Source organism: Diadema antillarum, unplaced genomic scaffold (assembly GCF_040938485.1).
Source record: "Diadema antillarum isolate AM-2024a unplaced genomic scaffold, OU_Dant_1.0 seq00000649_RagTag, whole genome shotgun sequence".
NCBI classification, from domain to species: domain Eukaryota; kingdom Metazoa; phylum Echinodermata; class Echinoidea; order Diadematoida; family Diadematidae; genus Diadema; species Diadema antillarum.
This window is the reverse complement of record NW_027271563.1, coordinates 424,425-439,580: the sequence shown is the minus strand read 5'-3', so window position 1 is coordinate 439,580 and position 15,156 is coordinate 424,425. Positions and strand designations below refer to the sequence as shown.

Genomic DNA, 15,156 nt, shown 5'->3' with positions numbered 1-15,156 from the left:
GGCAAGTGTCTATGGAAAATGCTTGTTATAGCAAAATCAGCCCGTCCCCAACTGGTTGAACCCGCAGAATCCGCACAGCCTTCCTTGGTAGTGTGTATAGATGATATGCTAACTGTAAAGTAATCGTAATTGTAATTGTAATTCAGCAATGCAATTATGTTTCTCTACCCGTGTGAAAACAGTCAAGGATTTTTCTCGTCGACAGAAAGTAGAATAGAAGATTGTGCAGCCTATCTGAAAATATTGGGCTGAGGTCCCCATCTGTGCCATATGCATAGCTTAGCCCACTTCTTTGCTTGTTTGTCGCTGCCCGGGGGTACAGTAGAGACTCAGTAATCAAGACATTGGTGTGACCTGTCTCATAAAACCAGGATCGAGGCAGCATGGGGGGGGGGGGGGGGGTGGGGGAGTACACGTATACATTACGTCACATCGTTGAAGGTGGCGGTACTAATAAAATTTGATTGTCGGTATGATTTCAATGAGCAGCCTTGATATCTTGTCACCCTCTATCACATCATTTTATACATTAGCCTGCATTGTGAATTTATGATCCGATAAAATTATTACGTAATATTGTGTTTTGCAAGGGATTTGCTCCTTTTCAGGCTATGTAGGATCTTGTACCTTGGCATTTTTTAAATGGGTAAGAATGAATATTGAAGGAGAGGCTAGATATTGAAATTCTGACCAAAGTGATCTTCTAACATTATGATGGCAGTTTCTCAGACCCAGATGGCTTGAAATATGTCTTATCAAGCCAGTAGAAATGAAGAGTGGTTATTTTTCCCAGGGTTTGGTCCATGCACCATTTTTTTCTTCTTTTTTGTTTCAGGGGGAAGGGAGGGGAGGGGAAAGTTGGAGCTAAGCATGAAAAGGAAAACTGTATTTTGTATATTTTAGCACTTATAATGCTTTCTTAGAATTATCACTTGTATCCGACAAGAACATCCCGTGCTTGCATTGTACGGCCTTATTAACCCATTGAGGACGAGTCCCGAGTATACTTGGGCAAGCGTCTATGGGAAATGCGTGTTGTGGCAAAATCAAACTGTCCTCTATGGGTTAAGTAGACAAAAGCTTTCCACTGTCTGCAACCTGAAAATGGACCGTCATATGTCAGTTTGACATTATGTTGCATCGGTCTGCGCTACATTGTGACGTCAGGAGCAATGTGTGATTTCTGGCAAGACGCACAAGTCTATCCTTGTCCGTAAAGTCTCCCAGAAGACACCGCTGGCATGCTCATTCGAAGTCACCTGGCGCTAAATTTACCAAGTAAAGGACTCACAACCCTTAATAACAAATATCTCATGAGATTATAACTTTTAAGTGTATTTTGTGTGTTCTTGTATGTGGGTTGTCACTTCAAAAAGAAGAAAATCCTCCAGGATATTTTGTTTGTTATGCCTATCCTCACACGTAAGTACAGAGTAATATATTATTGTACATCCCCGTAGCTGGCTTTCATTGATTTGGACAGTCCGCTCCCTTTGGGAGGTGGTGTCCGGAGCTACAGTACATCAATAAATCCTTGATTTGATTTAGCATTTCCGCAAATGTCAGAGGTAGTGCACATTTATCCAGACTCCTAGCTTCTGGCTAGGTTTGCCGACTTTGACTTTGTCTGTGCAATTTGTGGTGAGAGGAAGAGGAGAAGGAGATGGAGAAGGAAGAAGAAGAAGAAGAGGAGGAGGAGGAGGAGGAGCTGAAGGAGAAAAGGGAAGGAAGTGTAAGAATCTGCTCTGTCCACCTGTGTTATCATCTTTCTTAGCTGTGCATCTTGTATAAAACGTGCTCCAACATCCATGCAGGGCATTGCAATATTCGAACTACATTGTATTTTTCCGACTTGCCAGAATAGACATTTGGGCAAGTGCCCCGCACTTCTTGACAGGCAAATGCCCATTCAATTTGCTTGCCTGACAGTAAGTTTTATAGTTGCCCCAAGCGAGCAGGAAAGTGGGTTTGTAACACCCTGCCCTACATGGTATGCATGGCAGTATTTCACAAGCAGCTGGTGCTCCGTAACTAAAATTGACTTCTTAGATGATGCCATTTATCAGCAGGATTATATTATAGTAAGGAATGTACATCATCTTGAACTATATGACCAAGCAAACAGCTTTGGGTGCAAACCGCAAGGACAAAGAGATAGTGAACAGGTATGCCAGGAGAAGGATAGCAAACATTTGCAAGAAATCCGTAGATGTGAGAATGATAGCAAAGTTTTATGTAGTAACATCAGCTGTTTGTAGATGTTCGTGTAGTAGTGGGGTTTTCCACTCAAGAATTTTTCCTTCCACCACCCTCCCCCCCCCCCCTCCCTTTGTGAGATTGTTTTAGGTTGATTTATGGTATACATTCCAGTGAATGGCAGCTGAGACATAGAACATGCCATTGGGTAATCCAAACAGTGTCTGCCATGGGACTTTTATTTTAGGAGTCTACTGTAGTGGTTTGCGATATGAAGCCATCCAAAAATTCATGGGAACAAATTCAGCCTTCCATGTGCGTTCCTAGTATACATGCCTCATTTATGAACTGGTATGACATTATTGCATTATGCACTCTAAACAGCATTACCATATAATCCAATCAACAATAAACTGTGTCATGGCTTTTAATGCTGTTCCAAATTCACTTAGCACATTCAGCTCGCATTGTAGTTTACAATTGTGCAGCATGGCAAAGAGGCTAAATAGTCCTGTAGGGCTGTGTGTACTAGGTAATCTCAATGGAATATTAAGTTTGTGTCACAAAATTATTCATTTAATTACAGTCAACATACAAAGGGTTTAGTTTTTCAACTCCTCTACTTTATCATACACGTACAATTTATGGCCCTGGTTTGGCAGTAAAAAGAGAAGAATTCCTTCTTTCATTTTCTTTCTTTTTTTTATCCCATTTCAATATGTAAGTAGTTTTGGAAAGACGGGGGGGGGGGGGGGGGGGGAATGAGAGACGTATGAATTACTCATCCCACCTTAATTCCATCATGGAAAGTTCATTAAGTGATATACAGTCAAACCTGTCTATAGCGGCCACCCAAGGGAAACAACATAAGTGGCCGCTATAGACAGGTGGCTGCTATGGACAGGATGGTGGCCATTTTGAATTTCAACACTTGCATTTTATAATAGCAGAAAGTGTTATTCTTCAAAAAAAAACAACAACCAGCAAATAAGTTTGTATGTGCAGCTATTATGGGGATTTTTGTTGAACAATTCACTTCATTTTATTTTTTTTTCTTTGCCTGCTTCTGTTCTTTTGATTTTAAGAACAACATTTCGGGCCTGAGGAACTGCTCTGTTTCGTACCGGTTTGCATGAACGGGGTTCACGAGTGCTGAGTTCGATGGAGATTGATAATGTGTGAAGCTTACGTAAATAACAAACAATACCCAGACAAGTACCATATTGTCCTTATTCAAAGGAACTTAAACACTAATTAGTCAGCATTTAAAGTAAAATTCTAAGATGTTATTAGGAGTCGTCTTTTTCTTTGTAGAATCTATTCAGGGTGGCATTACGGAAGCAGGGTTCCCACAGTCATGGAAAATCCTGGAAAATCCTGGAAAAATTTGTGGTCATGGAAAGTCAGGGAAAAGTCAGGGAATTTGGAAAATTTGTGAAAAGTCATAGAAAAGTCATGGAATTGCATTTACCTCTTGGCTATGGCAGCTTTCCAGTTTGTCGTGTCTCGCAACTCTCATACTCTGTAATCATACTCTGCTATTATAATTGGTGTTTATGATTTCCATATTTCCCAGTTTTGTGACATCCCAAATTCTACATAACTCCCGGGACATATACTAATGATAATAGATGTACATGTCATGAGTACGATAGTGGGTGGAACGGATGGCTGTGAGGGGAGGTGGAGGCCATCATAACGTGTCTGATTTTGGAAACCGTTCCAGAAAGGAAGTCATGGAAAGCAGCAATTTAGTCATGGAAAAGTCATGGAAAAGTCATGGAATTCTGTTTTCAAATTTCTGTGGGAACCCTGGGAAGCCTAGATCTAATCTAGTTAAGTTAGTAGTAAGACAGCTTTTCGTGGCAAAGAGCTGCATTAATCTTGTCACTGGTGTCTGTGTGATTGTGACTGAGCTAGGACTCGGTAGAATTCATGCAATGAGCGTAAAAGACATCATATTCATGGCTGATTTAATGGTTTAGCTAAATTTTTGTGGCCGCTATACGCAGGTAGATATTCACCACGGGATGCAAACTGAGTGGCCGCTGGCCGCCTTAGGCAGGTGGCAGCTATATAAAGGGTCCACAATACAGTAATTTCGTCTGGGGGATTTTTCAGTGGCCATTATAGGCAGGTGGCCACTATAGAGAGGTGGCAGCTAAGACAGGTTTGACTGTACTTTTTCGTATACACCTTCTGTAACCTTTTCACACTTGTCTAATCATTTCGGCATCTCAATAAGGCTTATGAGTTGTTGTTTTTGGGGGGAGGAGGTTTGTATCACATTATAGAAAATTATCAGAGAACCATCTGTTGTCATGAATATGACCATTAACTGCCAGATGGCACTATTTTGGGGCGACATTGTCCATCTTTGTATGTTATTCTGCCAAGTCATGAGGATTTCTCACTCATAGTGGAGATAACCACACTGGCATAGTGATGCTCTTTTTGCCCATAGTCATAATAGATTGAGAGGGTAGAATCTCTTGTCCCCCTTTTACTGCATGAAGTGCATCGAGGTGAATGGAGACGGCCATGGAAACTGTGAGGCGTTATCATTCGATCACCTGATCGTGACTCTTTTCGAGGGAGCAGTGACGGGGACTGCTAGAGATATTTTTAGAGAGACAAGGCTGATCTATAGCTGTCTCCTAGTCTCTGATACCTCATTTATACACAAAGTTTGGCCCAGGAGTGCTCCTGAAGCTCTTCAACTATAGGACCTACCCTTCTGAGTCTGTTCATAGAGAGAATCACTGCGCACCGAAGCCACATATGAAGTGACTGAGAGAGGTGTAACTGTCGTGGTGACCTTCGTGTGCATGGGAACTTATCCACTTTTGATGTTTTGCTAAATTTTGCAAAGAAACAGTTTCAATGAGCAGTTTAACAGTTGATATGAATATGCAAATGAATGAGCTGATGACGGCATCACCTCACAACTTTCCATTGATTTTGTAAAAGAATTGAAAAATTCAGATTTTCTGCTGTAAGGTCATGACATCATCATTAGCAAAACCTCAAAATTTCATAACTTCCTTCATTTCCATCAAAATTTTATCAAATTTTCGCTGTTGGGCTTGTAAGAGTTTACTCTTTCTTATCAGACAACTTTTAAATGGGCTGGAATTCCCCTCTAAGATGATTTTTTTTTAAATGTTACTCAAATTTATACCATCCATCACCTTGGTTTTTGACAAGTTCTGCCTTTTAAGTAAGCTTTCTGTGCCATGTACAAATCCAGGGCTCATGAAAGCAAATCTTGCTTTACCTCAGACTGCAGTGCTCAGCTGGCGCTGCATCGGTAATGAATTACTCTTTTGTGCAAAAGAAAACAGAACTCCCCACGAACAAAAAAAAAAAGGGGGAGAGAAAGAGGTTCTGATGGCATTTACTGAAGATGTTTGAAAGGATGAAAAAGAAAAAAAGAACTTTGAGATTTCGTTCAGAGATGACCCTGTCACTAAAGGTCAGGTCATGTGACAGAAAGTTGATCACATGGAAAGTATGACAGCCTGATCCAGGCTTTCCTTAGTTTGGATATTTGTGGAGTTTGGGTAGTTTCCTTATACAGAGGGGAGAGGGATCACTGGGTTCTGTCATCTCTGTATGTAATGTGATGTTCTGGTACAAGGGCTTTTTTGTTCCCCAGGGGTTTACTCAAGGGGTTCGTCTTTGGGTGCATGCACATTGACGGTGAAATCCTGTGGTATTTCTAATAGTGAGGTATTTCGCGCGTTATTTCCAGAGAAATCCTGGTGTGAATGCAAATATACCACAAAATACATTGGGATGTATTGTATTGTTTAGGGTGGTAATTCAAACTTTGAACGAAGTGTGCATGGGAGATTGAGTGTAAATCTCGTCATGACATACTACCAATCATACAGCCGTGTATTCTCCACATTACCTGACACACTTCCTGTCTTCTGCCCTTAGGAGATATATTGTCGCTGGGGCGACAAGACCTTGTATCTACAAAATGTAAAATGTTCAGGAGAGCCAAAAAACATGGTTGCCAAAGCACTGTAGCAAATGGGATAGCCTTTCCTTTGACATGCCGTGGTGGCTTCATTTTTGGAGTCAGTAAGACACTTGGGATTTGGCCAGAACATCACTTAACCCATTATTTGACCATTAATCCAAAAAAGTCATTTCACCAAAATTTCAGATACAATACAAGGTCTTGTCACCCCAGCGACGATAACATGCGCAGTGCTTACCATAAATACCATGGTAGTATTTATACTTTACAATTCTTGCACAATTACATTGTCAGAAAGACCCGCTGATGCATGCATGGATTCCACAATTTGTCGACGGCGCATTTGCACGAAAGCACGACTTCTGATGCCCTGTTTTTCCCCTGAAAATATCAGCGTGATCTTCAGAATGGTACCAAATGAATAACAGCAGTATCTAGTAGTTAGGTATTTTGCCAATGAGAATGGTATCAGCAAAATACCATGGTAATTCAAATGTATACGTGTGCACCCCTGGATTTTGTTCACTTGGGGCAGGGGGGAGGTGTCTTCCATGTATTGTTCCTTGGATAAAGCACACACAGTACCCTGGAGACAAACTGCTGTCTTGCCGTGTTTCTAGTCAGCCTTGACCTTATTTGGGAAACAGGCCTCGTTTAAAGTAGCCCCCCCCCCCCCCTTCAGTCCTGTGCTGGAGAAGCATGATTTCACTTTCATAGTCAAGGTCTGTGCTTCTCTCTTCATGCTTCAGTGCTTCAGTGCTTCATTCTTCGAGACCATATTTAATGTCTCTAATGCTTGACTCTGTGACTTTCTGTTAGGGAAATCCTTCTAGGTGAGTGCAATGCACTTTGCTGTTTTCTGTTAGTGTTTACATAATATGGTACTTCATTAGATGCAACACAACTGTGAAGTTTCAGGGGTTTGCTTCATTTTTTGTTATTGTGTAAAACATTGTTTTCAGATGCTTTGAAATGAGTAGTGATTGAACGTCAATGCTGTATATTGTCACAGTTTTTCGTTGCAACTTATTGACAAATTGCCCTTCGATGTAGGGCAATTTGTCAATCAGTTGCAGTGAAAAACATCTCGACAGAAGAATTTCATGAATTGTCACAGTTATTGTTAACAATATTACTATTAGAGTCAATAAATACTGTTGCAGTTATTACAATTATTGTTGTTATTACCATATTGTTATAATCATTGTTGCCTTCGTTATTTCGTCATCCTTAGATCTGTGAGTTTACATGCAATCGCTAGGATATCTTGATTAATTGTTTCTGTACTTCAATGATTTTGAAGCACCCACTTTCAAGGATTGTTTCTTTATTTACCCCAAGCTGGTGGTTCTATGCGCAAAATGTATGCTTGATGTTGTGTACATGCAACATGTACAAAGTGTACATTTTGTAGTCCTCTGTTATTAGCAACACCTCCTGTTGTTTGAGTTGTGTCTCTGTAAAAGAGTATTTCTGAAGTTTAGTGAGTAATATCCTTGTGACAGGATGAGACAGGGTTACAGTTTGACTCTCAAACTGGATTTTGTTGATGGACAATCTTTAAAGGTCACCAATACAGGTCTCATTAGATATTGCTAATACAAGAAGAACTGCAGACATATATCAGAGGTCTATATTCATGATTTAGTACAGTACACTGGCCATAACATTGACAAAATGAAACAGTAACGAGTGTTATTACAATTGTTTTTCCGTTTTTATTTTATAGAGCTATGATGTTCAAAAACGTTTGTTAACAATATTTTTTTTGTCAGTTAGCTCTGCCGTATACTCATCAATGGGATGGAGTTTGTTTCATTAAATCTAGACAGAATGAATTCATATACGGTGTATGGAGTAGTTCCCCTCAAAACTGTACTTGTACTTTCTGTAGGGTTCCCTCGTGTTAAACCATAGCAGGGATATATAAAAAGAGCTGCCTATGTGGTACAACAAGGTACCTGCTGTGAATTCCTGAAAGAGTTATTCTTCAACTTCTGCTCCTGGTAGTGCGCATTTTCTTTTTTTTTATTTCATGATTACAAAGGACAGGTGTGAGACACCCAGCTTGACTCACAGGGTGAGGTCAATGGAAGAGAATATAAAGCCCAAAATACATTTTTATGTTTGTGGCAAGAATTGGATAGATTATGAGATTGATGGAAAAGACTGGATTGATGTGAATGCAGTACAGGAAGTTGTATCTTCAAAATTGAAGGGGGTAGGGGAGAGTTTGCATGTTTTCGGCTGAATTCGAAGGCAATAATGGGGGGGGGGGGACATCAATGTAGAGAAGATGTTAAGAGAATTTGCATGAATTGAACGCCTGCCATGCATGTGTCTGATGCTGAATGTTCTCATACATATATTGTCTCGCCAAGATGCCAGAACTGATTAGACATGGTACAGTGGATGCATTTTCAGTGACAAATTATTCTAAAAGGGCTAAGGAACTTGCTGACAAAAAACAAAACAAAAACATCTTGACTGCCAATAGTAAACCTGGAGTGCTGTAGATTTGCTTTTCTCTTTTATCTTATACTGTAGAGAAATAGGCATCAGACTGAACTGAACACTCTTCCAGGCTGTCAATTTCTTCCCATCCTTTTCACACACTCTCTCTGTACCTCCTTTTCTCTCATACACACTTTCATTTTAACAGTGTCTTTTGTGTGTCCTGTCATCCTTTCCTCTGATGTATTACAATGTACTTGCCCTTGACTCGTGTGTATGATCAGTGACTCCAGTCAAGGTAGATTTACCACCACACCAACATCAAAACCAGAGCAGGGTGTTCCACCCCAGCTCTTCCGATGACTTTACCAGACACCTTCCATTATCACTGGCTCTCTCTCTCTCTTTTTTTTTTAAATTCTGATTCTCCTGTTTCTCACTTTCACTAAACTGCCCCATTCACTCGACCTGTCTCGCACGCTCATTATTTTGTTTCCATCGCCCATTCTCTTCTTCCCGTGCAGATGCGCTAACGCAGAGCTCGCCACGGCTCATAGACGACACGAAGGCGAAGAAGCTGGCCGCGGACCTCAAGCGCTGCCCCTACTTTGAAACATGTGCAATGTATGGACTCAACGTGGAACGAGTCTTCCAAGATGGTGAGTGGTCAGGGGGGGAAAAAAAATTAAACCATTACATTTCTTTTTGCCGAGTGATCTTTATGGGTCTGTGGATGCTGTTAAACTTCAGTTTCTCCTTCTGTAGATGTTCAAAAGTTGAGGTGTAATGTGATCCTGATTACACCGCAAGGTGTGTTTCCAATAAACTTGCCATCATCAATGGGCCAGTTTTTTTGGTGCCAATTCTACAATATGGTGGATTTGTCACGCACCTCTCGATGTGATGTGGATCAGTATTTTCAAAATTGGTAGAAGGGCCCCAAGTTCAACGTAGCCAGTAACCCTGTAAACAGTGTGTTGGAATTATTGTCAAGCTTTTTTGATACCACTGTTTCTTTTTTTTTTTAATCATTTTTTAGGCCAGATGTCATTCACCAAACTGTAAGTTCGTAGAGAGAGTACACTACTGTGCCATCATTTTATTTTAAGCACAGTGGAGATTACACCTAATTTGAAGCATAAAAATTACTTTAATTCTAAGTGTGAAGAGATTAAGATCATTTTTTTTTTCATGAAAGGATTGCCAATGATGAATTTGGTGAAATCAAATATTAAAGGGAAGATACCAAAAAGATAGAAAGAGAGATGTATTGATATGTAAATGTGTGTAATATGTAGTATATATATTTCTTATACCTTGATTTTATTTTTAGGGAATATTGATATTGGTCACAGTCACAAATCATAGATAAGGTGACCCTGCCATCCTCTTATATGTCTTTCACTAACCATTACCAAAATCTCACCCTTTTTTTTTAAAATTTAAACATATATCCGTCATTGTAGTGTTAACAGTTTGTTCGTAACTCTTTGTAGATTTTTTTTTTTTTTAAACTGAATGATTGCCAAAAACAGGACTTCTGTTATATTTGGTGTATTTGTGAAGTGGGGAGTTGTGAAGAGGTTCAAATGGCAATGGTATATCCATATATACAATATACTTATTCTCACCTCCTCTTTTCTCCTTTTAATAATACACCACACCCTTTACAATCATGTATTCACATACAGTAAGGATGTCAGTTCAAAGCAATCCCACCAACCATTATTATTTTTTTTTCCCCACAGCAGTTAGTGTCCATTAAGAACAAGATGTTTTACCATGTGTTAATAGCCAGAGCACCAGACTGGTTTTGCCATCGACTGCTCGTTCTATCTCCGATCATCTGGAGGGATGGTCTGTCTCGATTCACAGAGAATTTTCAAATTCAGAATTGATGACTGGGACAGTAATGCGGGGAAAATAAATAGGGGAACACGTAGAGAAAAAAAAAAGAAGTGCTGATGAGTCAAAACTGAAAGGCCCCAGTGGCTAAATGAAGAGAAAGGAGTGGCTTGATTTTTGGATGCAAAAAGGGAAAAGAACTAAACTAGAGGTTTTACACCATAGAAGAAAAGAAGCCAGAAATCTGTAATGATAGCCCAAGAAGTAGATAAAGTAGGTTTGTGTTTTGTACATATGTATGTGTGTATGATTAATCACCTCTTCTGAAAATTAGGCTACCAATGCTAAGATTATATGTATTACATTGATGGAAGTGAGGAAGTGAAACAACCATGTCTGGACCTCAGACTCCTCTAGCAGATGAGGCATGGCTTTTACGCTATGGATTTTTCTTTTTTCATTCACACAGCGTTGGCCTTGATTACTGTAATTGCAGGGTTGACACATGTAATTAACCAAAAATAACACTTTCTGTTTGCAGTTAGCACAGCAATTAGAAAGCCATTACAGTGCTGTTCCCATCAGCAAAACTCATTAATATTGTTCTTGTGATGATATGGTAGTTTGAAAGGAATTCCAAGCATTTGAAAAGAAAGTGATATCTCAATGAAATGTAAAGCATATTGACAGTAGAGGAAAAGATTTCTATGTTCACTTGTAACAAATTGTTTTTGTGTGTGTGTTCTTCCCCTCATATTCACTTACCACTGCAGCCGCCCAATTAATAGTGGAGAAGAAGCACTATCACCCGATGGTGTCCCTCTCAAACTCCTCAAACTCCCTCCCCAGTACCCCTCACTCGGGGCGGAGTAACCCCTTCCCGGGGTCGGGCCCCTTCCCAGGCCCCAATTCGCTGTCGGCGCCCAGTGCCAACCACTCCAACAGCCAGCACCAGCACGCCCAGGGCCAGGGGCAAGGGGGCACGGGATCCATGGGCTCCCGCAAGGGGAGCAGGGACTCAATCCGCGAGGGGAGCCAGGGTTCCAACCACGGCTCCGACAGGGGCCCGCTCCAACCCAGCCCCAGCAGTACCCCAAACTTCACAAGAAAGTCGAGAAGGAAATCAAATCTCTTCACGGTAAGTCCTTCAGAATCATTCACCAATTTCTCTTACGCAGTCAAAGGAGGAGTTAAAAAGAACAAAAAGAAAATTCTGTAATATTTAGAAAAATGGATGTAAATGATTAGCTATATGTATCACTATTGGAGTTTGAAGTTTGAGGTTTGAAGTTTTATTAGCAACAACATTTGAACATGTACATTTTCAATCATTACACAATTGTATTTACATACATATATGAAAAAAAATACTTATCTATTACTCCTTTACAATAACATGATTAAATAAAGACATTTGAGATTTAAATGTGATACATGTAGCGTAACTCTACAAAGTTGTTGTTAACAAGGAAACCCAAAGTTAGCACACGTGCTAGTCGAGATTGGTCACCTTGATCTTCATACTAAAAGCTAAACACAAACGAAAAATTATTACATGGTTGGTTGAAATGGCTATTAATATTTAAATACAACGTACATCATATATTTTCTAACATAGAAAACTAATTATACTTGATACAATATCTATTAGAGAAGGAAATCTGCAAGGCATTTACGAAATGTAGATCTTTTGATCTTTTGGGGCGACAAGACCTCTATCTCAAAATGGTCAAATGTTCAAGACAGCGAGAAAACATAGTAGTCAAGGCATTATAGCAAATGAGATTGCATTTCCTTTGACATGCCATGATGGCTTAATTTTTGAGGTAAGCCAGGATTTAGACAGGACATCACTTGACTGATTATCTAACAGTTAATCCAAAAAAGCAATTTTCATCAAAATTTGAGATACAAGGTCTTGCCACCCCAGCGACACAAAATGACATTGCTATGAGCATGGCCTTTAATTCATAAAGGGGGCGGGGGAAATCCCTCAGTAAGAAAAATCCCGCAGCCTTACGATATGCGTAATGGAGATTGCACAAGGAGGTGTAGTTGACTTATTGCCCTATGGAGCAAGGAGGCCCAAGCAAGGCAAGGAAGAAGGCTGAAACAAGTTTGATTCTGAAGAATAATAGCAGAGAGGACAAGGTATGTCATGGTAATTCTCGAAACGGATTATAGCAGCAGGGATTAGCATTGAGGAAAAAGTGATGAAAATGTCAAATTGGAGTGCAGGAGTATTGACCTGAAATATTAAAGTGGACAAAGATTAAAGAATCATCTACTCTATACAATGTGCATCTGCTAATGTCATTGGTTCCTGAAATCTTAAGAGTTGTACAATTTTCTGAAAACCAGTGCCCAAGCACTTTTCAGGTTTCTTTCTGACCCATTATGGATTCAAAATTTACCTTAGGCCCACTTGTGAGAGATGAGCACATAAGACAAGATGAAGCATCATTGATCATGTTCAAGCTTCCTTAACTTGGTAAAGAAAGATAGTTACAACCTTTGCACAGGCCAATTCTCCAATTATCAACATAAAGATGGAAACTCGTATTAGATAAACTTCAGTGGGGTTATTGGGACACATTTACCAAGATACAAGTGATTTATTTTTAAAGCAGTTTGCAATGAAGCCATAAACCAAAAAAGGTTATAACTCCATATTTCATGGGATACAGGAACATAGCTCAGCTTGAAGCTATGTTAAGTAAGGATGAGCATCACTCAATACCATTTCACTCAAGTCATGACCAAAATGTCATGTGTATGAGTCAAGATGGTTTAATTTATGAATGTAGAGACTGGAGGCTGTCCAAACTGCCCTAAAGTAAAGAAAAAAGGCTTAAAACGTTTGGATGTCTCACTTCTCTTTGATCCTCAGTGTGTGCTTCTCAGATGCACGATAGGAATTTGACAACAGAAGTGGGTTGAGATGCACGATAGGAATTTGACAACAGTAGTGGGTTGGAAATAAGCATGGCTCTAGGGAAAGGAGCATATAATCTTAGAAAATAAAAGCAAAGGAGCTGGTTAGTTGCCACTTGATCTACTGTCAGATGGTCTACTTCCCAGTTCTTCTAACACCACTACGTCTAAGCTCATTTAGTCTCGTATCAACTTTGTCTTATTCCCATTTGGTCCAATTCTCACTTACTCTAAAGCCCAGTTTGGCTAATTATCATGCTGTCTAATGACCAGATGGTCCAATTGCAATTTTTCTCTCCTTGGACTTTTTCCCATTTTGTCTGATAAACTATGGGTATTTAGACGAAATGGGCAAAGCCCATCTGAAAGTAGACCAACTAGTAATGAGCCAAAGTGGCAATTGGACTAAATGGTCATTAGACAAACTGGTTGTAGGCGAAATGGGATTAGACAATGTGGGTTGAGACTAAATGGCTATTAGACGAAGTGGGAGTAGACCAAGTGATAGATCACTGAGGGATTCATCTTGTGCTTGTTTAAAGGACAAGTTCACCTTCATATACATACGGATTGAGAGAATGCAGCAATATTAGTAGAGTACATCAGTGAAAGTTTGAGGAAAATTGGACAATCCGTTCAAAAGTTACAAATATTTGAAGTATCTGCGCAGTCACTGCTGGAAGAGAAGACTACTACAGTGTATGATGTCACATGCGTACAACTATATAAGGAAAATAAAAAGGGAATTTCACACGACTTTACTTTTTGAATAAAGTGAACACTTCTTCGACTAGCTATTGACGTATGTTAAGGGTAATATTGTTCCCCCTGCCTTCTGAAAGAGAGAAGTTGAGTGTTCTTTTGTTATGCTAGAAAAATGGAAATATGTTGAATTTTCTTTATTCTTTCTTTATATCATTGTACTCATGTGACATCACAAGCCATAGTAGTCTTTTGATCCAGCCGTGACTGAGGAGAAACTTCAAAAATTCATAACTTTTTAAAGGATTGTCCGATTTTGCTCAAACTCTCACTGATGTGTTCTACTAATATTGCTACATTCACTCAACCCTCATGTCTATGAAGGTGAACTTGTCCTTTAAACTTAGACACCAGTATGAATGGAGAGGCCAAAAGAGTACATATGCTTCAGCACCGATGTAAAATCCACCCGACTCATGTGAAGATAAACGTGTAGAGATACAGGAGCTGTCAGGAGAGGAGGGCGTTACATCTAAAACTGAAACCACCTGACCCTAACCTTAGCGGCAGTAACCATGGTGACCCCACAACCTCCCAGCTGCTAGAGGTTGGCTGTTTTTTGGAGAGCGGCATTGTGACTTGCAATCATTATCACATATCACATTCGGTTCAGTAACGTGAGAGTGTGGAAACTCTCGAAGTTGTGAGAAATTGGAGAGAAAATTTTCACGGAGCTATGTTTAACCTCCGCTGTAAATGTTTGCTACCTTCTCCGTGTAGGCCAACTCTGCATAACTTGATTTGTGTCTGATTGAGGCAAACTGATTTTCCCAGAAATTCTGATTCCACTGATGCATATTTTTAGCAATGTAGGGTCAAATTTGGGAGAATGCACTATAAATAGTAATTCACTCCTACCAAGTACAAACTTCTTGGTGATTGAATTTGTTAGATTGTTTAAAAGGAGAGATAGGGAGCTGAAGTTTAACAGAAATCTGGTGAAATCTGCTAAAATTGATGTCGCTCTTGGCAAA

The 15,156-nt window shown here is 39.8% G+C and overlaps 1 protein-coding gene across 1 annotated transcript in view; it reads left to right on the top strand.

Moving 5' to 3' along the window:
- Positions 1 to 15,156, top strand: part of LOC139736462 (arf-GAP with GTPase, ANK repeat and PH domain-containing protein 1-like) — a 186,812-nt gene that overhangs the window by 141,715 nt on the left and 29,941 nt on the right. The window contains exons 5-6 of the mRNA XM_071647213.1: positions 9,166 to 9,300; positions 11,260 to 11,624. Coding sequence (XP_071503314.1) covers positions 9,166 to 9,300; positions 11,260 to 11,624 — 500 coding nt within the window. The remainder of the gene's footprint in view (positions 1 to 9,165; positions 9,301 to 11,259; positions 11,625 to 15,156) is intronic.